This window comes from Chelonia mydas, chromosome 3 (genome assembly GCF_015237465.2).
Source record: "Chelonia mydas isolate rCheMyd1 chromosome 3, rCheMyd1.pri.v2, whole genome shotgun sequence".
Lineage (NCBI taxonomy): Eukaryota > Metazoa > Chordata > Testudines > Cheloniidae > Chelonia > Chelonia mydas.
The window spans coordinates 104,603,755-104,629,784 of NC_057851.1; the positions used below are offsets into that span (position 1 = coordinate 104,603,755).

Genomic DNA, 26,030 nt, shown 5'->3' on the forward strand with positions numbered 1-26,030 from the left:
TAATTATACATTGTGTGAAAAATATTTCCTTTTATCAGTTTTGAATTTCCCTCCTTTTAATTTAATTGAATGTCTCATTGTACTTGTGTTACAAGACAAAGAGAATAGCGCATTTCCACTTCCACTGAATTGTCTCATTAGTACTGTCCCCCCACTTGGTAAGGCAACTCCTATCTTTTCATGTGCTGTGTATATATACCTGCCTACTTTATTTTCCACTCCATGCATCTGATGAAGTGGGTTTTAACCCATGAAAGCTTATGCCCAGATAAATTTGGTAGTCTCTAAGGTGGCCACAAGTACTCCTCGTTGTTTTCGCTGATACAGACTGACACGGCTGCCCCTCTGAAACAAGACAAAGAGAAGAGAAGTTCCTCAGCTATCTTTTATAGTAGTAGAAATTTGTTTACACAGTAAAGCAAGCAGTAAAGGTCAAAGCTACTAGGAGCAGATATATTGAATAAGAAGTCACTTTGCTGACTACAATTTCACTTTCATGTAGAAGACAATAAATGCAAGACTGTGAGGAGGTGTTCTCTACTGCTTCACTGTTATGTGCACCAACTGGTTCAGCCATATAAAGAGCTTACAGCAAGACATACTATATCAGCAAACGAAGATGTGAGGCAAGCGGACAGGACTGGCTAGCACATAGTACTTTCTTTGTCTCTTGGCTTCAGTGGCCAAAACCCAATTGTTGAATAATTTGTGTGAGAGCACAGTCTTGTCTTTCATGGAATAATAAAAGTCTCCATCAGGGTTATGTGCTATTTCTAGTCAAGAATATGGAGGCTTTAAATTCTTGCTGTGTACAAGGAATACTGTTATACAGATGATGCTATGGGTTGACCCAGAATGTGAGTCTGAACTGAGGTTTAGGTTTTAATGCTTAAAATAGCATTTTTCCTTGCAAGTTAATCGAAAAAAAAAACATTTCCTAATGTTCAAACCAAGAATAGTACAAAGAGGTAGGAGAACGAGGAGCAATGCTCTCAACTTGCAGTGGGGGAGGTTTAGGTTGGATATTAGGAAAAACTTTTTCCACTAGGAGAGAGGTGAAGCACTGGAATGGGTTACCTAGGGAGGTGGTGGAATCTCCTTCCTTAGAGGTTTTCAAGGTCAGGCTTGACAAAGCCCTGGCTGGGATGATTTAGTTGGGGATTGGTCCTGCTTTGAGCAGGGGGGTTGGACTATATGTCCCTTCCTATCCTGATAGTCTATGATTCTTGCTACATATGGCCTATTATGAAAAATATATTGTAGCATGTATGTATAATAAATGGGTTAGGGTAGTATAAGTTTGGTTTGGGATAAGCATATTACTCACAAGATTATGCAAGTTGTCTCATATGGGTTCTGACAAAATTTTCATGCCACATGGATTCTGTGTTGCCACATATGTTACAGAAAAACAATTTTAATATTTTAGAGAGTTTTTAAAAATTGTATTGGGACTATTTTTTGTATTCATCAGCCTGCAAAGCAAGGAGCTTTAGTATTCATGAGGCCAGCTGTTCAGGGCTCTAAGTGGAACTATAAAAATGACCTATAATGTCTTTCTATACTCAGAAATGCTACACTTTTAAAGTCTGTTGTCTGTGGTCCTTAAGGGGCTGGAAGTGAATGCTAGCATCCCATTGGGAAGGGTTGATGAGGGGAAGATAAAACCCTTTCCATAAAGATAAAGCTCCTATTTCTAGCTCAGGAAGGGCACAGGATAACTTTGTGACACTTTTAGAAAACCCAGTTGTCACAGATTCACAGAGTCTGGTGTTCCAGTCTGTAACCAGTCTCTTGGGCATGACCCGTTTAGTGGGCCAGGCCCCAAGGATTCTCACAGTTCCACTGGGGCAGGCCCCTGGCCTCCAAGGCCTTCAGCACTAGTCAGAGGTGAAAGCCAACCAGTGCACCGTACCGGGGTGGATCAGCTTCCCCAGGTGCAATTTAAAGGGCCTGCGGCTCTCAGCAGCAGCTGGAGCCCCCAGCCCTTTAAACTGCTGCCAGAGGCCCGCTGCCAGAGCCCTGGGGTAGTAGCAGTGGAGCTGGGCTGGCGATTTAAAGGGCCTGGGCTTTGGGCAGAGGTAATTTGTGAAGAAAATCCAGATTTCGGAGGGAAATATTTCTGTGGCAGTTTGATTTGGTGGGAAAAAAAAGCCATCCCCATTGGCCTTTTGAAGTTGCTTAGTGGACTGAGAATGTTAGAATAAGCACTTTGGGGAGGAAAAGGCAGGAAGGAGGGGAATTGATTTTTGTGAAGACAGTAGGGCAGACATAACCTGAACCTTTTGAACATTATTTTATCACATGGTGTCTAATTGATCACGTGGTTACCAACTCCACATATATGGCATGTGTATGTATGAGTGTGTGTGTATATATAGATTAGATACTTGTGCACAAGATATAATATGTGTGCGTGTATATATAATTACCTAGTTATTAGTGACTTACCTGATAGTCAGAGAAAATGGGAAAATGGTCAGAAATGGAAGAGATGAGCTTACTTGGCATCCCTCTCACTGCTGTCCAGTTCTGTGGACAGGCTTTTCTGCCTGTTTCGTACATTTGAGATTATATTTGGTTAGGGATATGTGGCAGGGCAATGGCGTTCATTCCCATTTGTTCCCACTCTGTGTTTGTCAGTCCTCATGGAAGCAAAGCATAAGGGGGCACACATGACAGTAGGCCTTCAAATATAGGCTTTGATTCAAGAAAGCATCCCTGATCTGGAAAGCACTTTAGCACTTGCTTAACTTTAACCCTGTGCTTAAGTCCCATTGAAATCAATAGGATTTAAGCACCGACTAGCAGTTAAGCACATGCTCAAGTTCTTTCCTGAATTAAAGCCATGTAGTGTACAGTATTACACAGAAAACATCTAATAATCAAGTAAATTTCCCAGATCTGATGAAGAGCTCTGTGTAAGCTCAAAAGCTTGTCTGTCACCAGCAGAAGTTGGTCCAAGAAAAGATATTACCTCACCCACCTTGTCTCTCTTATATCCTGGGACCGACACAGCTACAACAGCACTGCATACAGAAAACATTCATCAAGGATTAGGGTAGGAAAATTTGGGAGCTTAAAACACACGTTTGTCAGTGTCCCTTCAACTGGAAAAGAAAATCTGGCTAAAATTCAATGTATCAGTTATATGTAGGCAGTGCCAGTGCAGTGTGACATGTTAGGGGTTTTTTCCGAGGAGGTCAAAGATTCTACAAATTGGTAAAAAAAACAAAAAACCCTGCTGCACCTACTCAGCTGCAGCTCCACAAAACTCTCAGAAATAGTGGGATGGATGGGCTGAAAATATGTTTTCAAATAAAGTGCACTGAGGCCTCAAGAAGTCCCATGTGAAATGTTTATGAATGAACCGCATAGAGCTCATCTTACAGCTGACGCCTAGCGAACACTGCACTCAGTCCTCCCCTAAAAAGGATTGAGTGTGAGAGCCCATTACAGCCACTCTTTCTCTCACCCCCTTCACCTCTGAAATGATTTCTGAAAGAGAAGAAAGTGTAGCATGGGTGAGGTTTGCCACTGGTTAAACTTCTGGAATACTATAACTGTTCTGTGTTCAGTGTTTGCGCTCCATATTGAAAAAGTAGGGGGTTGTTTTTCCTGTAGACCTTCCAGACCACACACATCATGGTGGTTTGGTGCTTTCTCCTGCTTGTCTGCAGGTGTGTCCACCACTGCCCTCATTTACACGCCTGTTTGGAGTCATAAATACATCTGACCTATTGCCTTGAGACTTCTCTGTAAATCTGCTATCTTGTGGCTTCCATTTAAAACGTGAATGTGATGAGCAATTAGTTTGTAAAAAGGGGAAATTATTTTCCTTTTCATTAAATTCAACAAGATAATATAAAACAATTAGTAATTTTTATAAACTTTCACTGTATCTTTGAAAGTGCAGTGTGATGGTCTTGTGGTTGGCAGGACTGGCTTCTATTCTGAGCTCAGTCACCCACTTCCTGTATATGTGACCAGCCATATCATCTGACTTCTGTTACTCAAACAAGATGACAATACTTACCTACCTGTAAAATCTAGTCATTAATACAGGTAAAGTGCTTAGGCAGTCCTCAGATAGAAGGTGCTATATAAGAGAACATAAGAACGGCCATACTGGGTCAGACCAAAGGTCCATGTAGCCCAGTATCCTGTCTTCCAACAGTGTCCAATGCCAGGTGCCCCAGAGGGAACGAACAGAACAGGTAATCAAGTGATTCACACCCTGTTGCCCATTCCCAGCTTCTGGGCAACAGAGGCTAGGGACACCATCCCTGCCCATCCTTGCTAATAGCCATTGATGGACCTATCCTCCATGAACTTATCTAGTTCTTTTTGAAGCCTGTTATAGTCTTGGCCTTCACAACATCCTCTGGCAAGGAGTTCCACAGGTTGACTGTGCATTGTGTGAAGAAATACTTCCTTTTATTTGTTTCAAACCTACTGCCTATTAATTTCATTTGTAACCCCTAGTTCTTGTGTTATGAGGACTAAATAACACTTCCTTATTTACTTTCTCCAAACTAGTCATGATTTTATAATCCTTTATCATATCCCCCCTTACTCATCTCTTTTCCAAGCTGAAAAGTCCCAGTCTTATTAATCTCTCCTCATATGGCAGCCGTTCTATACCTGTAATCATTTTTGTTGCCCTTTTATGAATCTTTTCCAAGTCCAATATATCTTTTTTGAGATGGGGCGACCACATCTGCATGCTGTATTCAAGATGTGGGTGTACCATGGATTTATATAGAGGCAATATGATATTTTCTGTCTTATTATATATCCCTTTCTTAATGATTCCCAACATTGTTTGCTTTTTTGACTGCCACTGCACATTGAGTGGATATTTTCAGAGAACTATCCACAATGACTTGAAGATCTCTTTCTTGAGTGGTAACAGCTAATTTAGATTCCACCATTTTATATGTATAGTTGGGATTATGGTTTCCAGTATGCATTACTTTGCATTTATCAACATTGAATTTCATCTGCCATTTTGTTGCCCAGTCACTCAGTTGAGAGATCCTTTTGTAGCTCTTCACAGTCTGCCTGAGACTTAACTATCTTGAGTAGTTTTTGTATCATCTGCAAATTTTGCCACCTCACTGTTTACCCCTTTTTCCAGATCATTTATGAATATGTTGAATAGGACTGGGCCCAGTACAGGCCCCTTGGGGACACCACTTTTTTACCTCTCTCCATTCTGAAAACTGACCATTTATTCCTACCCTTTGTTTCCTCTTTTTTAGCCAGTTACCTATAAGAGGACCTTCCCTGTTATCCCATGACAGCATACCTTCCTTAAAAGCCTTTGGTGAGGGACCTTGTCAACGGCTTTCTGAAAATCTAAGTACACTATATCCATTGGATCCCCCTTGTCCACATGCTTGTTGACCCCCTCAAAGAATTCAGTAGATTGGTGCGTCATGATTTCCTTTTACAAAAACCATGTTGACTCTTCCACAACAAAATTATGTTCATCTATATGTCTGACAATTTTGTTCTTTACTATAGTTTCAACCAGTTTGCCTGGTATTGAAGTCAGGCTTACTGGCCTGTAATTGCTAGGATTACCTCTGGAGCCCTTTTTAAAAATTGGCATCACATTAGCTATCTCCCAGTCATTTTGTACAGAAGCTGATTTAAATGCTAGGTTACAGACTACAGTTAGTAGTTCTGAAATTTCACATTTGAGTTCCTTCAGAACTCTTTGTGTGAATACCATCTGGTCCTGGTGACTTATAACTATTTAGTTTATCAATTTGTTCCAAAATCTCCTCTAATGACACCTCAATCTAGGACAGTTCCTCAGATTTATCACCTAAAAAGAATGGCTCGGGTTTGGAAATCTCCCTCATGTCCTCAACTGTGAAGACCGATGCAAAGAATTCATTTAGTTTCTCCACAATGGCCTTATTGTCCTTGAGTGCTCCTTTAGCAACTCGATCGTCCAGTGGCCCCACTGATTGTTTAACAGGTTTACATGGCGTGAGGTAAATAAGGCCTTGGGCAACACATTCCATTAGGAGCATTGAAGAAAATATTGAACTAACTAACTATCCATTCAGTGAATAAGGCAGGGATCCTGTGGAAAAAAATGTGTGATCATGTAATTAAAGACAGTATCATAAAACACACACACACAAAGGGTCTGAATTAAGGTTGCACAGGCAACGTTAACTCTTGCATTGAGTGCTTGACTTTGCAACCTTAATGTCTTTTAAACACATTTTTTGGTTGTGATATATTTAATTTCAACTTGTATTATCCACCAGTCCAGGGAAACAACAAGGTAAGTGACAAGCAAGTTTTGAACTCTATGCCCATGGAGTCCCTGACCATGTCAATCATTAATTTGTTTATTGTTCTCATTGAATGAATAAATATTTCAGCTTGCTTGCAAACTGGGAAGATATATAAAAATGTAGAAGCCAGCAATGATATTTTTACAAAGCCATCATCAGACTGTAATCACACTTGAGGGGCCAGATCCTCAGCTAGTGTAAATCAGCATCAAAGGAGCTATACCAATTTACTCCAGCTGAGGATCTGACCCAAAGGCTTAATTCTTGGTCCCAGTTTCATCTGCTGTGCTCTGCTTAGTTTATACAAATCTGGTCTAGCCAGCTCTGTGTTACCTATTTCTCCTAGCACTCAGCAAGAAGGGGCAGGGAAGGGATATAGCGTGGGTAGGAGGGAGTAGAGCAAAATTCATGACACTCTGCCAAATCCACAGCCATGGTACTAATCTGTGGCCACACCAGAGCCACTGTACTGAAAATAACTAGTACATCAGTCTGCATGATGAAGCATTCTGCCTGCAAGCAGCATAATTTAGACAAGTTCTGCAGCTGCTTTCATTTGTATTAAAGGTTGGTTCATCCTCTAGCCAGACCAGGATCAGAAGAGCAGAAAGGTGACTTAGTGCCATCTTTCTCTCTCTGTTCCTCTCACCCTGAGATTAATCTCCAAGAGTTTATATCCCTATATGTATAGCCTACCCAACGTAGTTGTCCTCCTTGTGTGGCATTGTAAAAATGTCCACAGCAACCAGTTGTGATAGGGCAAACAAGGAATCGCGCTATCATGAGATCTCATAAGTCACTGCCAGTGTGCTTCATTGTGCAGAATGGATTTTTGCCAAAGCTCATGAAGATAACGTTAGCATTTCTGTGCTTTTTCAGGAATATAATGATAAAGCAGCCTGCCCATCGCTCTGCCCACATCACTCTCATCCACCCACAGAGCCACAACCTCCCAGTGTTTGCAGTGAATGTTTAAGATGATTTAGAAATTTAAACAAATGAAATTTCTGTAGTTGTTTTCAACAGCTGTCATCCATCGCCTTTGTTCTGGAAGCCCTATAAATGAATTACCTCTTCTCCACTTAGAGCCATGTGCTTCAATAAGTTGCACACACACACAAAAATAAATGTAGAAACTGTACCTCCACATTCTCCTCACAGAGCAAGCCTCCTAGTTGGCATGCTGCCATACCAATGAACAACACAGAAATGGTCCCATGTAGACTCCAGAAATGGGGGATGATCTTAGGAAATATGGTGAGAATGAGGGCAAAGTCAAAGTGCCACACACGCTACCCTGGGAAAACAAAAATACCTTACCTGCAGTTACCAGATGCCAGTCAATGCTGCTCTGAAATTTAACTTACTATTTGTAAAAAATCACATCTCACTGAAATAACCTTCAGTGGAGGTCTGAATAGACATAAGCCATCTCTCAGTGATCTTGTTAATATTGTGAGGGGTTTGTCTCATGGCAAGGGACTTCAAAAAACGTGCTGCATACTATCCATACCAGTGGGAGCTTCAGGCAACATTGCACACAATGCTTCCTTGATTGTTCAGAAAGCACAGCCTTCAGGTGGCCAGTTCTAGAGAGTGGAGTTGGGTTCACTGGCCCATTTGCTCTTACTAATCTGGCTTTTAGTTTTTGGTCTTTTTTCTGTGAATGAAAGGGAATAGAAGCTAATCAGTGTTTTGTTGCACTTAAATAACCAAAATTAACTCCTTTTTTGGGGGGGGGGGGGAGGTGGGGGGAGGGATAATTAAGGTTTCATTTTTCCCAACCAGATTTTTCTGTGATCCCCTAGCCCCTGTTCTGAAACAGAAGACACTGGATACATGTCTGGCTATAAATGCTTCCCCCTGACCAACATTGTGTACAGAACAATTAGTACAATACTAGGATGGCGCCAAATCAAGCTTTGCTTACCTAATCCTTGGTGCCTACAGGACAGCTCACCTGTAATGACCCCCCATGAACGTACGGCAGACAAAAGCTGGGAAACCTGCCATAATCCCATCATCAATTTATGCTCCTGAAGGGGACTTGAACTGGAAACACTGAGAAATTCAATACACTAAAAAGCCACCTTTATTTCATTTACGACATGGTGCATAGAGCAAACATTTCTTCCATTTGTTAATTGACAGGTCTAAATGTTAATCAATTGACTTGGTTCCTGTAAAGTATCCAGATATTGTTTGCCTAAGAATATTCTGAATACTTCTTTTGAGGCAGGCACCATCATGTTCTGTGTTTGTGCAGTGCCTAGCACACTGGGGTCTTAGTCAATGGCTCAGGCTCCTAGGAATGACTGTGATATAAATAATACTATCATTTTAATTTAAAATGTTCCTATATACTACCTTTGCACTTACTGTAGTATCTATGTACTGTATTTTAGTGGTAGCATATATTTTTTCTAGTGCTATAATTTTTCTCTTTATAATCCTGTACTTTACCTACACTTTGGGAGTCTTTCCACTAACTTTAATGGAGTTTTAATCAAGCATTTTAGTTGCAGTTTAGTAGCAATGTCTGCTGATGGTGCAGTATCATCAAAAAGAGGATTCTTCTCCCCAAGAAGGGGGGTTAATTAATTACCTTTCTGCTTTTCTGTTAGAAAATTACTAAAATTCAGGGAAGTTGTTATTGACAAAGTTATGTAACTTTTACTTGTTATTGCATTGAAGATAAGTCTTTAAATCCAGCCGAGGCTAGCAAGTGGGACTGAAAGAATAGTACCTTTTTGTTTTGGAACAACTCATTTAATACTTTATTTATGTTTGATATTGCATAAAAGGCAGCAAGTTTTGACCCTTTTAAGTTTTAATTCTTCATTTTTCGTTGCTTAACTCAGTTTATGTAATAACAAAGGTTCAAATTCTCCCACCCTGAGTAGTACCTTACTCCAGGAGCAAGGCCCAATAAAATCAGGAGGACTGTTTGCTGAGCAAGGAACTCAGAGTGAGTCTAGGTGGCAGGATCTGGTCCTTTAAAGTTTTTGCCTAAATTGCTCAGTGTTCTTTTGGCAAGAGGTAGCTGAACTGTTTTATAGATTTTCATACATACCTCTTCATCTGAGAATATCAAGGTATTTACAGGAATCCTTAAGGGCTAGATCATCCTTTGATCTGCATGCAGGGCGTAAAAGGGAATAAAACCCCACTTCTATCTTTGCGATCCCCCTACCCCCATCTGCTTATGCCAGCCAGTAGAGCTGAGTCAGCATGGAAACGGTGCAATAACTTGCTGATGATATAAGCCAGCAACAAATTCTTACCCTTTTTCCAGAAGGGGAGAGCAGGGACAGAACTGTGGATGTATTTGTTGGAAAGTTGCTGATACAATTTAAAAAGTAGCTACCGTAGACTTTTTAGACCCTTTCAGTTAAAGGGTATGTGTGTGTGTTTGAGAGCAAAAAAGAGTTGCTTTTACATTGTCTGCATTAGTATATCAGGCAAATAAAAAGATACTGCATGGTATACCACTGTGTATTAAGAACTGTATTATGTATTTCTTTCCCAGAGTATTTCTTATATATGTGCTCCTTTTTAGTGATCCTTTACCCCCAATGTTATTGTCCTTTAAAGGAACACCTTCCTTTCTCCTCCCTTCACTTAAACCTTAATTGTTATATCAATTTCTTGATGTTTTATTTCATGTTACAATCTCTCAACCCTCCCCGCCCCCTTTTCTTTTTTGGTCCCACAGTTCTTGGATGCTCTGACTGCAGGATATCGCTGTCCAACCCCACGGGAATCTTCACGTCTCCCTGCTTTCCCAGTGATTACCCTAACAGCCAAGCATGCAAGTGGACCCTCCGAGCTCCTCCTGGATTCATCATTCAGATAACATTTATTGAGTTTGACATTGAAGAAGCTCCAAACTGCATTTACGATTCATTAACTCTAGATACTGGAGAGAATCAGGTTAAGTTTTGCGGCGTCACTGCCAAAGGATTATCATTTAACTCCACTGGAAATGAAATGATAGTATCTTTTGCAAGTGACTTTAGTATCCAAAAGAGAGGCTTCAATGCCAGCTATAACCGAGGTATGTACACATAAAGAATTTCTTTCCTCTTTTATCTAGCATGTCTTATACCAAGCAGACTCACTCTATGTGGTAAAGTGAATCTTTGAAGTTAGAATCTGGAGATCTGGTTCTGCTAGATATATTTGGGGACAAAATGTAGCCATAACCAGTTACTTATACATACTTTTTAACAATTTGTGAGTGTGAGTATGTGTGAGTGTGTGTGAATGAAGATACAGGGCTTGATTCTGTCCTGGCATATGGCTTGCTCCAGTATATCGAAAAACCACCTACAGTGCTTGTGAAGATTTTTGGTTCAGTTATGCCTCTTTCTGCACATGTGTGTTACAGAGTACAAGAGGGATATATCTCCCACAGACCAGTGCACCCACATAGGGGCAGGGAGCCATAATCTGACTCCCAGTGCTGTGGAGAGCAACAGGGAAGTTAACATAGCCAGCAACAACTGCACTCCTCTGGCACACTAGAACTTTCCAATAAGGGTAAACCTCATCTGTGCAGGAGACAGAACTTCCTCAGGGACAGGTCAGAGACTGTGGAGTGAACTCCCCTAGGAACTAAGGACTATCACACACCTCACCACCTTCCACTCGGTAGCCTTCTTTGACCTTGCCTTCTCTAGCATAAATGCACAGCAACAGATCTATTAAAAAAAACCAGAAGCCCTACCAAAATAAGACACTCCAGTGCATATGCTTCCCCTTATGGAAAGAGGAGGAGAGAACAAACCGCACATGACAGATGTTAATCACTTCACTTAATGCACTACTGAAAGGTGCTCAGATATTATGATAAGTGGGGTAAAACAACCTCTATAGAACAGAAGCAGTAGCAGCTCCATAGTGAGCATGGGCAGCACTATGGCCCCACTCTCCCTGCATGCCAGCATAGCTGACACAAGTGAAGTTCAGGAATTTTCTCAGCTCTCTTGCTCCTAGGAGGCCTTATTTCTTTTATAGTCAGAATGCTTTTACATTCTAAAGCTGGAGCATTATTAATTTGTTCTGAGGTTTTGCCTAGGAGCTTCAGTCATGGACCAGGACCCCATTGTGCTAGGTGCTGTACAAACACAGGACAAAAAAAGAAAGATAATTCCTGTCCCAAAGAGCTTACATATAGTATGTCTCCTCCTCATTCCCAACACCTTGCAAGAGAGAGAACTACATCCTTAGAATGAAAGGGCAGGATTACAGAAGCTAAATCTGTTTACAGCTTTGAAAAAGAAAAAAGATAACACTAACTAGAGAGAGCTAGAAATGTTACTAAGGCTCATTAGAGCCACCTGAAAGGTTATTCTGGGTCAGAAAGCCACTCCTGCTGTACTGAAGGCAATCAGATCATAATCTGGATAATGAGGAAATGTACATAGAATCAGGTAGTGCAAAATGATACATTTGACTGTTAACATTCAAATTTGTCTGATGCTAAATGTCTTTTCTAAGGATTCTGCCATCCTTACTCACATTGATTAGTACCTTACTCCTGGAATCAGTCCACCAAAATAGAATATTTCTGAAAAATATTCAGATATAAATGAGATGACTGGTGGAGTAAAGTACTACTCAGTGTCTGCAAGGATACCAGAACTGGCACTAATTCCGCCCCCCCCCCCACACAGCTTAGCTTCTAAGAGTCATGTTAAAATAATCACTGGGCCATGCAGTCCACTCTCTATAAGGCTTCTTGCTAAAGCTCTGTCTGGAATAAAGCTACTGCACCTCATTGGATTACTACAGATCTGTCGCGCTTCTTTAAGAGCTGGATGTACATGGGGAGATGTCTGCATGCATGAAAGGAGAGAGTGTGACTATAAACACTGAAGATAAACCTAACAAGCTAAATTCTGCCATCAGCTACTCCCATACAACTCCACTGACTTCAGTACATACCCACAATGTGGGAGATGAAACAGAGTTATGACGTGATTTGCCCCAGATCACCCAGCAGGTCAGTAGGAGACCAAGGATTAGAAGCTAGGTCCCCTGAGACTGAACCAAGTGGCCTTCCCACGTCTTGATAACTTTGTGTGAATGGTAACCTAAGGGCACGTCTACATGGGGAAATTTATTGTCAGAACTATGCTAGTGTAATTATACTAACTCTCCATGTTAACATTCTGATTCTGGAACAAACATGGTTTCTGCTACCTGACAGGGTGGCTGACACTTTTCAATCAAGAAAATAAGGAACAACAAATAACATTCACCATTTCTGTTCATTAGCTTGTTTGTCCACAATGATCCTTATTCATATGCATATTTGTAAAATGATTGGACTTTCTTATATGTAGTGAGCTGAAGAAGAGCTCTGTGTGGCTTGAAAGCTTATCTCTCTCACCAGCTGAAGTTTGTCCCAGCCTTTCCTAGACATTTGTGCAAATCCATTCACACAGATTTTTACAAATAGTGAATGATTAGGGCATAAATATTCGTGAACACTAGCTTGCAGCATTCAACCAGACTGCTTTTGAGAAATATTGAACAGAATCTTCATACCCAACAAAAACCCATTAGTTGAGTTCTCCAACAAAAGGCTTTGATTTGCCAAGGAATGTAGCTGAGGCACTCTCTGCTACAGTGTTACAAAGATGTGGCATGGGCTTCAGTTGTGTAATGCACTCATGAAAAACAAGTCAATAAAAATCATGAAAACAAATGAAATGTTTTCAAATTACTGCTGTAGTGTATTGCCTAATGCGTTCTTACAAGTTACCAGATGAATGCAAAGTAATTGTAAAAATTCATTCTTGTATGCCGTGAGTTTTGAATGCAGGCCTCAGAGCTTAATAGTTTAATATACTTAATTCAACTCCTGAAGTTGAATTATCTGTAATGCAGCACTAAAATGATCTTTGCCCATTTTTGGTTGAATGTATTGCTAAGCTAAATGCACTATAATGTGCAATACTGGGCCAGTTGAATGATAAAAGCATTCTTTTAAACATTTGGCTTTATGAATATTACTTGGATCTTTGTCTTTAAACCAATTTGTATCTCCCTTTGAAATTTATTTATATATGGATTTTTGTGTATGTGTTTACTAGTTGCTGTTTCTCTGAGGAATCAGAAAGTCATCATCCCCCAAACTTCAGATGTTGACCCTGTGTCTGTGGCAAAAACTGTCCCAGTGCCAGAGCTTAGCCAGTTCACACTCTGCTTTGAAGCAACCAAAGCCAGCAATGCTGCCAATGACTGGAAGGCTTTCTCCTACAGTGATCCTTTGTCAACAGAACTCCTCAGTTTTGGAAAGACTACAAAAGGCCACTTCCTATCAATCTCAGGCACAGAGTGCATACTAGACAGTGTCCTCATCACAAATTCAGATGGAGATTTTTTCACAGAAACTTTTGAACAATTGTGCATAGTATGGGATGGCTTCTCTGGCATTATAGGTGTAAATGGCAAGAGCATCTATCACACAGTTCTCTGCTCAGGTACCTTTGGCCAGGTTATCCCCGGCAATGGAAGATTGGTGTTGGGCTCTGACAGCAATGAAATAAGCTCTTTAAATGGGGATATATACAACTTTCGTCTTTGGAACTTCACCATGAGTTCCCAAAAGCTGTCCAACCTCAGCTGTGATGTGAAAGGAAACATTGTAGACTGGGAAAATGACTTCTGGAGTATCCCAACTTCAGCATTGAAAGCGGAAAACAACTTAAGCTGTGGTGAGTATGTTTGGCAGAATCACTTTTATTAATTCCACCCCCCCCCCCGGCATTGTTCTTGAAGTATCATATGACAGCCAGAAACTGTATGTTTAGAGTTACAGACAGCAGCACTTCCCAAAAGGCAACCTCACTTGTCCTAGCCTTGCCAGCTCCATTCCATGAAAAATTAATTTTGTCGCGGGTGTGTCTGTTCCTTTAGTTTAATCAAAGCTCATATCCAGCCTGACTTCAAAAAACAACTAATGAGGTTAAACAAAATGTATAAATGAGGGGTTTTTATATATTATTCAGGACAGAAGCAATAAATAACTAAAAGTAATAAAAGAAATAAATAAAAGTTCTCCGATCTTTCCTTTCCATAAACTCATTAGTTTAAATGTGATTTTAAGACAAGTTAGTTAATATACTTGATTGTGACCACGTGGGGCAAGATAAAATATAAAAAAGATGAAAAGGGGTAATAGGTAGAAATAATCCTGTGTATATAATGCTATAGGCATTCATAGCACTTTACGGAAACATATTAAGACCAGAGTCCCTGACCTGAAGAGGTTACAATCTAAGGCCCTTATCCTGAAAGCACTTAAGAATTTGCTTAACTTTAAGCCCTTGAGACACCAGTAGGATTACTCAAGTGCCTAAAGCTAGGCAGGCTATATTCTTTCCTGTGCCAGAGTTCTGTTCAGTACAGGCATGGATGGGGACCATTAGAAAGCTGGTTCTGCCACCCTGATTCTCCTGCATTGAAGCTAAGATTACTCAGGCCCAGTTCACGAGTCTTAAGTCTACTCATTGCTGTGGCTTTCTAGGGACATTGCAGCAATAAAAGATTATCAAGATGTTCCAGAGGTACTATTATTTTCATAGTTGTTGTGATCTAATGATCCAAGAATTGGTCTAGATCTTCAGGAAAGAAAGTGCTCTAAGTTTCCACCAAGGCAGGAAGCAGAGTTTCCACTCACTATGTCACCTCCTTTATTCCCTCATGCAACTCTGAAAATGTCATCATAGAGTAAAGGTGTAAGAATGCACCTGGAAATGTTATCTTCCAGGGTTTTTTACTCTTCGCATACATGGAAACTTTGAGAGGGGATACAATCGATTTTTCTGTGGGATCTTCCCAAAACCAATAGCCCCAAAATACTGAATCGCTGCTTGAAATAATGTCCATTTCAAACTTCTTTTTAAACTGCTTATTTGTTGTTAGCATTCTTCTCACAGGAAATGAGAGAGGATCATGAGTGGGAAAGGATCCAGTAGACTTCGGTCTGTCCACGGTGATCTTTGGAGAAAAAAAATTAATTGAACTGACAATTTGGCACATTATGCACTTCTGGTCTCTGACCCTTTGGTCAGTAGGAAGGAGCAATAAGTGCTTTGTGCATTTGCTGTACATCCATTGTGCTGTCTGTGAAGAGTGCCATAAAAAGCATCTGTGTGCAAAATTAAACAAACCAAAACAACAACAAAAAAAACAAAACCCCAGAAACCTGAGGAGAAATAAAGGAGAATAAACTAAAGGCAAAAGGGATTAAGAGGAGAGGAAACATTTCAGATTAAAATTGCTGGGTTTTCCCCTTCCCTTTGCACATCGCAAGACAAATATTACCTCATGGTCCTGCCTCTTTTCACCCCTCCAATCCCCCACTGCACAGTTTCTCCTCTACCCATTTGCTTGCTGCTACCCCCAGCCTCCTTCCTAGTCACTTCTCAACCTCCCCCACCCCCACCCCACCCCCAGCTGGGCTCCCTCTGCTCCTGGGCTGGGACAGGAGCTGCAACCTGATGCAGAGCCTGCTACCTGCCTGCCCACAAGATGCAGGTAGGAGGCTGCCCCGGCTGAGCAGGCGCTGGCATAGGTTGATGACCTGGCACCTGCCCCCTTCCCCCACCCACAGTAACTGGACTTTTGGTGTGTGGTCAGTACATCTGACTGGACACCTCCAGGTCCGCTTTACAACCAGACTTTCCGGTCAAAAACCAGACACTTGGCAACCCTAGTGTGGATAGATGTATATGATGTACATGACTGTGATCTGCTTCCGAACTCCAGTTCTGCAGAGAGGGAGACCCTTGCAAGACACACATGACACTGATTGGCTTTCCACAAAAACAATTATACTCCTGCAAGAACTGTATTCTTCTCCTAGTGCCTTCTCACATTCAGCTTTCCTTTTTCCTTACTATCTTAATGGTTTTGTATTATGTAAACTCCTTACCAAAAGCACCCATCTAGATCTCTGGATAACCTCAGCATAAACCAAAGGAGCTGTACATTTTGTGTTTTCTATCTAACTTTGCTTGGGGCATGGACCTTGTCTCTGTTTATTGTGAAGAACTTTGCAAGCCTATGTCACTAGAAAAATAAATATTAGGGCTGTCGATTAATCATAGTTAACTCAGGCAATTAACTCAAAACAATTAATCGCGATTAAAAAAACTAATCATGATTAATTGCATTGTTTAATAAATTTAAATTGGTATTCTATTGTTTAATATTTTTGATTTTTTTACATTTTCAAATATATTGATTTCTTTGTTACAACACAGAATACAAAGTGTACACTGCTCACTTTATATTATTATTTTTTACTACAAATATTTGCACTGTAAAAATGATAAAAGAAATTGTATTTTTCAATTCACCTCATGCAAGTACTGTAGTGCAATCTCTTTATTGTGAAAGTGTAACTTACAAATGTAGATTTTTTTTTTTTGGTTACATAACTGCACTCAAAAACAAAACAATGTAAAACTTTAGAGCCTACAAGTCCTACTTCTTGTTCAGTCAATTGCAGAGACAAACAAATTTGTTTACATTTACAGGAGATAATGCTGCCTGCTTTTTATTTACGTCACCTGAAAGTGAGAACAGGCATTCGCATGGCACTTTTGTAGCCAGCATTCCAAGGTATTTAAATGCCAGATATGCTAAACATTTGTATGCCCCTTCATGCTTTGGCCACCATTCCAGAGGACATGCTTCCATGCTGATGAAGCTCGTTAAAAAAAATTGTTAATTAAATTTGTGACTGAACTACTTGAGGGAGAATTGTAGTCTCCTGTTCTGTTTTACCCGCATTCTGCCATATATTTAATGTTATAGCTGTCTTGGATGATGACCCAGCACATTTTCGTTTTAAGAACACTTTCACAGCAGATTTGACAAAACGCAAAGAAGGTACCAATGTGAGATTTCTAAAAATAGCTACAGCACTCGACCCAAGGTTTAAGCATCTGAAGTGCCAACCAAAATCTGAGAAGGATGAGGTGCGGAGCATGCTTTCAGAAGTCTTAAAAGAGCAACACTCAGATGAGGAAACTACAGAACCCAAACCACCAAAAAAGAAAATCAACCTTCTGCTGGTGGGATCTGACTCAGATGATGAAAATGAATATGCATCAGTCTGCTCTGCTTTGTATTGTTATCGAGCAGAACCCATCATCAGCATGGACGCATGTCCTCTGGAATGGTGGTTGAAGCATGAAGGGACATATGAATCTTTAGTGCATTTGGCACATAAATATCTTGCAACGCCAGCTACAACAGTGCCACATGAACGCCTGTTCTCACTTTCAGGTGACATTGTAAACAAGAAACGGGCAGCGTTATCTCCTGAAAATGGTAACCAAACTTGTTTGTCTGAGCGTTTGGCTGAACAAGAAGTAGGACTGAGTGGACCTGTAGGCTCTAAAGTTTTACATTGTTTTATTTTTGAATGCAGTTATTTTTTTGTACATAATTCTACATTTGTAAGTTCAACTTTCATGGTTGCACTACAGTACTTGTATTAGGTGAACTGAAAAATACTATTTCTTTTGTTTTTTACAGTGCAAATATTTGTAACCAAAAATAAATATAAAGCGAGCACTGTATACTTTGTATTGTGTTGTAATTGAAATCAATATATTTGAAAATGTAGAAAAATCCAAAAATATGTACATAAATGCTATTCTATTATTGTTTAGCAGCACAATTAATTAAGATTAATTTTTAATTGCACAATTTATCACGATTAATTTTTTTAATTGCTTGACAACAAAGTGTAGTCACTGAAATATATCAACGGCAGGTTCCTTTTCTCCCATCTGTAAATATTGTAAAAAATAAACACGAATACTCATCAGACTAACAAGGTAATGGGCCCCAGGTTTTATACATGAATACTGTTTTACATATGTATTCGTTTTGATATTTAAAATATTACAAGAGTGCCCAAGGGCCATAATCAGGACCAGGACCCCATTGTACTGTGCTAGGGACTGTACAAACACATATGAAGATACAAGCTCTGCCCCCAAATAGTTTTATTAGCTAAGAAATTACTTGGGAAATCAGTAGTAGTGTGTGTGCAGTGAAAAGAGCACAGGAGTAAAATCCTCACCCACCCACACCACACTCTGTTTGCTAAGAGTGCAAAAAAGCCTAGCACTCCAAGGAAGGTAATTGTATCTCTCCTGTCGCAAAGCCCAAGAGAAATCTCCAGCACCCTTTTCAGTCTTCTCCCAGGCGTGCTAAATGATTACAATACTACTGGCTTACCCATCTACATTTCCTCAGAGAAAGTACTGTGAGAAATACCATCTCAAAAACTCAGCTAGAAACCCCAGAGGATGCACCTGTAAGATTTTTCTCTTCTCGTTGTCTTTTTGAGTAATAAAGAATTCTTTGTCAGACCAACCTTTGAAATAAGAGTTGATGAGTCAGGCTATCAATGACAGACAAAGCACTAGCAACATTAGAGAGATGACTGTATCTTACTGATAAGGATGCATTTAATTGCAAAGCAAGGGTTTGTTCAGAAAAGAGATATTCATCCTGCCATGTTCATGCTTTGGTAAGGAGCTGAAAGAAGCTAAGTAACAAAGCAGTCTGAACACTTACTAGTGAATACAGCATATTTGCATGTGAATGTCACTTGCATTATTAAACTCCGCAAAGGGTTCTATTTTCATTTGCGGTTAATGGACTTTTCAGACAGCATTTGCTAATGGAATTACTGAACATATGAGCAGTAACAAATTGCTGCAGATAACCTTCTTTTGAGAACCCTGCCTTGTACTGATTTAATATTCCATTCAGAATTTCATTCACTTGCATGTTCTTACCACTGTATAGGTGGTGCTGAGTTTTTCTGGGTTTTTAATACAGCACGCTAATGCTACTCATCATTTAGATGGGCCTGGATTTCATTTCACTATAAAATCATCAGCTGCATTTGATACCAGCAGTACATGCCCTTATCCTATACCCACATTAATATAAAAAATAAAATGGTTCAGCCATAACTGGCCATTCCTTTTAAGTCCAAAAAGTGAATTAAGCAAGATGTGTAGAGAGTTGACATGCTTAGGTGATATTGATGAAAATATCGTAGCAGCTCAAAGTATGTTGACATTCAGATTCTCATAATTTCTTTTACTGAGCACTGACAGATGACATGATCTGGCCAAAACCAGGCTTGATTAACACAAAAAAGGATGTGTTTAGCATAGTGCCCAGGCATATTTATCTTTAAAAAAAATACTAAAGTGTGGTCTATTGCCACCTGGAAGTTACAGTGACCTTCGGGTAGCTACTTAGCCACCTTCCTCTGATATAGACCCAATAGGGGATCAGCTTTCAGGGTGTTTTTATATTAGCCTATTAACATTAGCAAATATATTGGTAAAAATGCTTCACACAGGACATCATATGGCTTGCAAAGGATACTCAGTGGAGTTTAGTTTCTTATATAAAATATGAACTCATCCCACCGTCTCATAGGTTTCAAGATATTTCATGGAAAAATACTTCAGCGTACTTTTAAGCCTGGCCCTGTATTCTCTCAGGTCTCCAGCCAGCAATATCCCACTCTGCTGCATGGCCTCTGGGTTCGCTGCTGCCGAGTGATGAGCACCTGGCTCCATCCTAGCTCATTCTCAGCACAGCAATAACCACAACACATGCCTAGCAGGAACAGAATAGGAAAAATATTTTCAAAAATATCTAGGTGGTTTAGGAGTCTAAGTCCCATTTTCAGCAATGATGTAGGAGCCTAATTCTCATGATACTTAGGCTCTTAAGTGACTTAGGCAATTTAAAAAGTTTTACCCTCACTCCTACTTGTTCTGTTTTTAAGTTTTTCTGTTTTTTTTTAATGAGCCCAACACTGCTCCTATTAAAGTGAACCATAAAAGTCCCAACGACTTCAGTGAATTCAGTAGGGTGCCAGGTGTCTGGTTTTCGACCAGAACGCCCAGTCAAAAAGGGACCCTGGCGGCGCCGGTCAACACTGCTGACTGGGCCGTTAAAAGTCCGGTCAGTGGCGCAGCGGGGCTAATGCAGGCTCTCTGCCTGCCGTGGCTCCACATGGCTCCCGGAAGCAGCGGCATGTCCTCCCTCTGGGTTCTAGGTGTAGGGCAGCCAGGGGGCTCTGCAAGCCACCCCTGCCCCAAGCGATGGCTCTGCAGCTCCCATTGGCTAGGAACAGTGGCCAATTGGAGCTGCGGGAGCAGCACCTGTGGACAGGCAGCACACAGAGCCACCTGGCTGCGCCTCCACATAGGAGACAAAGTGGGGACATACTGCTGCTTCTCGGAACTGCTTGAGGTAAGCGCCTCCCAGAACCTGCAGCCCTGATCCCCTCTTATGCCTCAGCCCCGTGCCCAGCCCTGATCCCCTCCCATTCTCTGAATCCCTCAATCCCATCCCCAGTACCCTCCTGTATCCCAAACCTCTCATCCCCAGACCCTCCCCAGAACCCGCACCCCCAGTCGAAGCCCTCACCCCCCCCCACAGTGCTCCAACCCCCTGCCCCAGCCCTGATCCCCTTCCTGCCCTCCAAACCCCTCAGTCCCAGCCTGGAGCATCCTCCTACACCCCAAACCCCTCAGCCCTACCTAGACTCTGCACCCCAGAGCCAGAGCCCTCACCCTCCTAACCCCCTGCCCCACTCCAGAGCCCTCTCCCAAACTCTGAACCCCTCATTTTTGGCCCCACCCCAGAATTCGCACCCCCAGTCCAGAGCCCATACCCCCTCCCGCACCCCAACCCCCTGCCTCAGCCCAGAGCCTCCTCCCATACTCTGAACCCCTCAGCTCCACCCCCCCAACCTGGAGCCCTCCCCTGCACCCCAAACCCCTCATCCCTGGCCCCATCCCAGAGCCGGCATCCGCCAGCTGGAACCCTGACCCTCCTCCCCCCCCAACCCCCCGCATTCCACTGCCTCAACGTGGAGCCCCTCCCGTACCCTGAACTCCTCATTTCTGGCCCCATCCCAGAGCCTGCACCCCTAGTCAGAGCCCTCACCCCCTCCTGAACCCCAACCGCCTGAGCCAGCCCAGTGAAAATAAGCGAGTGAGTGAGAGTGGGGAGAGCGAGCGACGGATGGAGGGGGCGGGGCCTCGGAGAAGGGGCAGAGGAGCGGTAGGGTAGGGGGCGGGGCAAGGGTGTTCTGTTTTGTGTGAGTAGAAAGCTGGCAATGCTAGAATGCAGAACCAGCCCCAAAATTATTTGGCCAGATCTTCTGTTATGGCTCTGCTAATTTATACTGGCTGTTAACAAACCAGAGGCCAAAACCTGCAACCAGGGATTGATTTGGCATAGAAGTGTCCCAGCCATGCCTTCTTCCTCTGGACACACCCTCTTTCCCAATCTAACATAGCTGCTGTGTGCTACTAACGGAACCCTCTTGCACTAAGGTGATTCTACCAGGGAGATATGCTGGTTTGGGGGCCAGACCGAGCCAGCCATATAGCACAAAACATCTGCATTTCATGTAGACATCTGGCCCATTCACATTTTACACACACAAGCTGGGTTGTTTAATATTGTTTATCTAAGTATTTAGCATTTATTTAGTATTATTTTTGCACATGTGCATTATCGAGTATGCCATGCTATTTGGTCCCATTATTTTCAACATAATGTGCAAACGCTGTATGTGCAGCTGAAGCACGGGGATATTCCAAATATAATGAATGCAGCTACCCCATTACTTTCTCACTTGGTCACAAAATATGTGCATGTTGATATGATTAATTCAGTAAATACACATTCTGATGTCTTTATCTGTTTATTATACATGCATACCAGAACATGAATCATGCCCACGCCCTGCACACAGGAACTGGTTGAATCACAGCTTATCTGCTTGGTATCTCCTTTGGGGAATTTCTCTGACTAGTACGCTGGTAGACTACATTGCCACAACTGAGTTCAGAACTCACTTGAAGATGCCATGTTGTTATCCATTAATTCTGCATAGGCACTACAGCCACACTAGCTACTACATTTTTAAACAGTTTGCCACACACTACTCAATGATTTCCAGGGGAGCTGCGTGTAGCTAAATCTAACGGAAATCTTGGAAAATATGAAGATGGGAGGTACTTGTTAGATATGACCCAAACTTGCAAGCCAGCAGGACTTTCCTGGAGTTGTCAGCAACATAGGGAAATGATCGTACATGAGTCTTCTGAGCAAAATGGCATATCAGGTTTCCTGCTGAGATAAACCAGAAAAAGAACTGCGAGTGCATGACCTAATGTATTTTGAGACATGACAATGTTATGTATCGTATACCAAACATTTTTAATGATTTGTCTTTCCATATTCTAAAGGCTCATACCTAATTCCCCCACCTACAACTGAACCAACTAGTTGTGAAAATCTTGGAAGCCTTTGCCAAGGTAAGAAGCCAAAGACACTGTTTGCATTTTTCAGCTTTACCAAATCTCCTTGGTTTTTTTCTTTTAATTTCATTTTACTTTAACTTCTTAAGGCTGACCTCTAGAAAACTGAGCAAAGAAAGGAATTTCTTAGCTTCAACAGATGTGTGGGTATACTATACATACAGTATGTAGAAAGAATGTGATCAAACTCTTGATAATACAATCAAGTCCATAAAGTCTTCATTGTATCAAAACCTAACAATCATATGCTAATGCAAAGATGAACTGGTTTAATTTCTTTCCCCATCTCTTTTTCTCCTGCACAGTTAAAGGCTATAATGTTAACGCTGGTAGAAAATCTGTAAATCGGGCATAAACTGATGTAATTACAGGAACTGATCATTATTTAGATGTTTTTAACAGATTTATACAAAGTATAATCATTATTATTCATATAATAAAACTACTTATTGTAATAGTCGATGATTTTCTGGCCTTCCCCCCATAGGCATACTAATGAATGATCACTATAGGTATCAACATGTCTGTCAGTCACAACAGGAGTCATGACATCAGACATCTTGAAGGCCCAGGTCAGCTGGGTTACTCCTGGGGGAATTCTGCGCCACCGTGCATGTGCAAAATTCATATCCCTCTGCAGAACTTCTTTGCTTCCCCTCAGAAAATGACAGGGAAGCAAAGGGAAGTGCACAGGGGAGGGGTGGAGCTGGGGATGCCCATGGGCGTAGTTTAGGGAGACATTGCAAGATTATCACTAGAGCTGGGTGAACACTGCAGAGTTCCAGTTCCATGTGCCATGTGAATCAAACCTGCAGGGATTACTCATAGGGATTCACCCCCAATAAATTCCTGCAGCTCTGCTTCGTGGTTGGAATTCAGCACAACCCCTTGGCATGAATGGTGGCAGGCACAGTGTCATAAAAGCAATTGTTGAAGAAAAAGAACCGATGTTGGTTTTTTATGGGTTAAAGACCTTAGATTTCTATAGCAGCATTTGGTAATAGGGATGGATGCCTTTTTCTTTTTTACCACTTTTGTTGATTTGGCTAATGAGGCCCTCTTTGTCATAATTATATAAATGGCTGAACACATATCATCCGCTGAATTATAATCCTGTATAAAGAAAAGGAGTACTTGTGGCACCTTAGAGACTAACCAGTTTATTTGAGCATGAGCTTTCGTGAGCTACAGCTCACTTCATCGGATGCATAGCATATCGTGGAAACTGCAGAAGACATTATATACACACAGAGACCATGAAACAAAACTTCCTCCCACCCCACTCTCCTGCTGGTAAAAGCTTATCTAAAGTGATCATCAAGTAGGGCCATTTCCAGCACAAATCCAGGTTTTCTCACCCTTCCCCCCCCCCCATCCCACCCCCCCCCACACACACACACATACAAACTCACTCTCCTGCTGGTAATAGCCCATCCCTCTTTGAAACCTCTCTTTATAATGCGCATGATAATCAAGGTGGGTCATTTCCAGCACTAATCCAGGTTTTCTCACCCCCCCCCCACACACCCCCCTCCAAAAACCACACACACAAACTCACTCTCCTGCTGGCAATAGCTCATCCACACTGACCACTCTCCTTACAATGTGCACAGCAATCAAGGTGGGCCATTTCCAGCATAATTTGTTTCATGGTCTCTGTGTGTATATAATGTCTTCTGCAGTTTCCACGATATGCTATGCATCCGATGAAGTGAGCTGTAGCTCACGAAAGCTCATGCTCAAATAAACTGGTTAGTCTCTAAGGTGCCACAAGTACTCCTTTTCTTTTTACGAATACAGACTAACACGGCTGTTACTCTGAAACCTATAATCCTGTATGTTCAAATTCTTTAAAGTGTTGCTGTGTTTTGCTTAATAAAATATCAATAGAAAACAAGTAACAAAGGTGAAACAAATTTATTCTGTCACACCAAAAAATCATACAAGAAGCTTGTAACAAAAACAACATAGAATGTATCTAGGAAAAAAACCAAACCCTGCTGAAAATACACTTTTTCATAAGCTTTTGAGCTTGGTTGTTGGCCAAAATTGTATCAGAAAAGAACATGGCAGGTTGAGAGCTTATGATATATCAGTGTCCATATTGTAAAGAGAGCTTTCCAGCAAAAAACTATCAATTTTGGGTTTGAGTTCCCTGAGAATTACTGAATAAAATACATTTCTTTTCCAAATTGTTATTTAAAATGCAGTGATATGATTATTAATTGTTTTGATGCTGTTCTGTGTAAACACACAAACCTATTCTGTTCTAAAGGGAATTTTCTGGTACTGTATATCTTCCCTGTACCAACCGAAAATTCATTTGAGCTAGTCCCTAAGGGATAAATTTTGGAAGTGCTGTGTGAGGTGACTCCTACTGATATCAGTAGGAATTGTATAGTACATGAAGCTTTGAAAATCAATTTCTTGAGAATATTCCATGTATGATTTTAATTCTGTTCATTATACAGATCTTAGTGGAGTTAATTAGATCCTTACACTGGTGTTTTAGTTTCACAGTTGTTCTTCATCTTCCTTCCCTGGGTAGAGACATCTATTTTTTTCACAAGTTAATGTTCATAGTTTGTGTGAGTTTGAAGCCGTGTTATTTATTTTCTGGCCTTTGCACAGCTCTTCATAGAAGATCTTATTAAATGATTCAGAATTTGTGAAGACAGTACAGGACTGATCTTGCAACACTTACTCCCCACTGAAGGCCGCAGGAGTAAGGATTGCAGGACTGGGACCTACATCAGTTCATTCATACTCATCACTTTATACAGAAGTTTGGTGTGTGTATATTAACATGTATAGTAAATGGTTTCCTTCACCCTCTATGTATGTTTTCATGCATTATTCCCATTGTGCCTGACCACATTAACATTCATTTTTCATGCAAATTCACCTTTCTCTCATCTTTGTTACCAGCTACTACTGTAAATGCTACTACTCCTCCACCACCCACTGTCACCACTAACATGCCCGATACTAATAGAACCGATAAGCCAAACGATGGTAAGAAATCCTGTGTTACATTTTTCCTTGTACTGTGTCTAGAGCAAATGTATTGTGTTATAAGGTTTATTTAAATATAACAAATGTCAAGTTTCACATATTGGGTTTGATTCTGCTCTTCATAACACTAGTGTAAATCAGGAGTTACTCCATGTCAATCATGTAAAACTGGTTTGAGAACAGAATCAGGCCCAATATTTTTTTAATATGCTTGCGTATTTCTTGTATAAAAGCGAGCCATTTCCACATTGTGTATCACTTGTTATTTATATTGTTCATTCACTTGTTC

The 26,030-nt window shown here is 41.1% G+C and overlaps 1 protein-coding gene across 10 annotated transcripts in view; it reads left to right on the forward strand.

The window, feature by feature from the left end:
• ADGRG6 (adhesion G protein-coupled receptor G6) overlaps window positions 1-26,030 on the forward strand; it is a 148,063-nt gene that overhangs the window by 48,505 nt on the left and 73,528 nt on the right. For 8 of the 10 annotated variants that reach the window (XR_006289629.1, XM_027818638.3, XM_043543060.1 and 5 more), the window contains 4 exons: window positions 10,036-10,377; window positions 13,424-14,047; window positions 22,655-22,723; window positions 25,655-25,741. Coding sequence is in view for 9 of the 10 variants with exons in the window: in XM_027818638.3 (XP_027674439.2) it covers window positions 10,036-10,377; window positions 13,424-14,047; window positions 22,655-22,723; window positions 25,655-25,741 (1,122 nt within the window). In the remaining variant the exon portion in view is untranslated. The remainder of the gene's footprint in view (window positions 1-10,035; window positions 10,378-13,423; window positions 14,048-22,654; window positions 22,724-25,654; window positions 25,742-26,030) is intronic. The other 2 variants (XM_027818639.3, XM_043543062.1) reach the window with 1 other exon arrangement.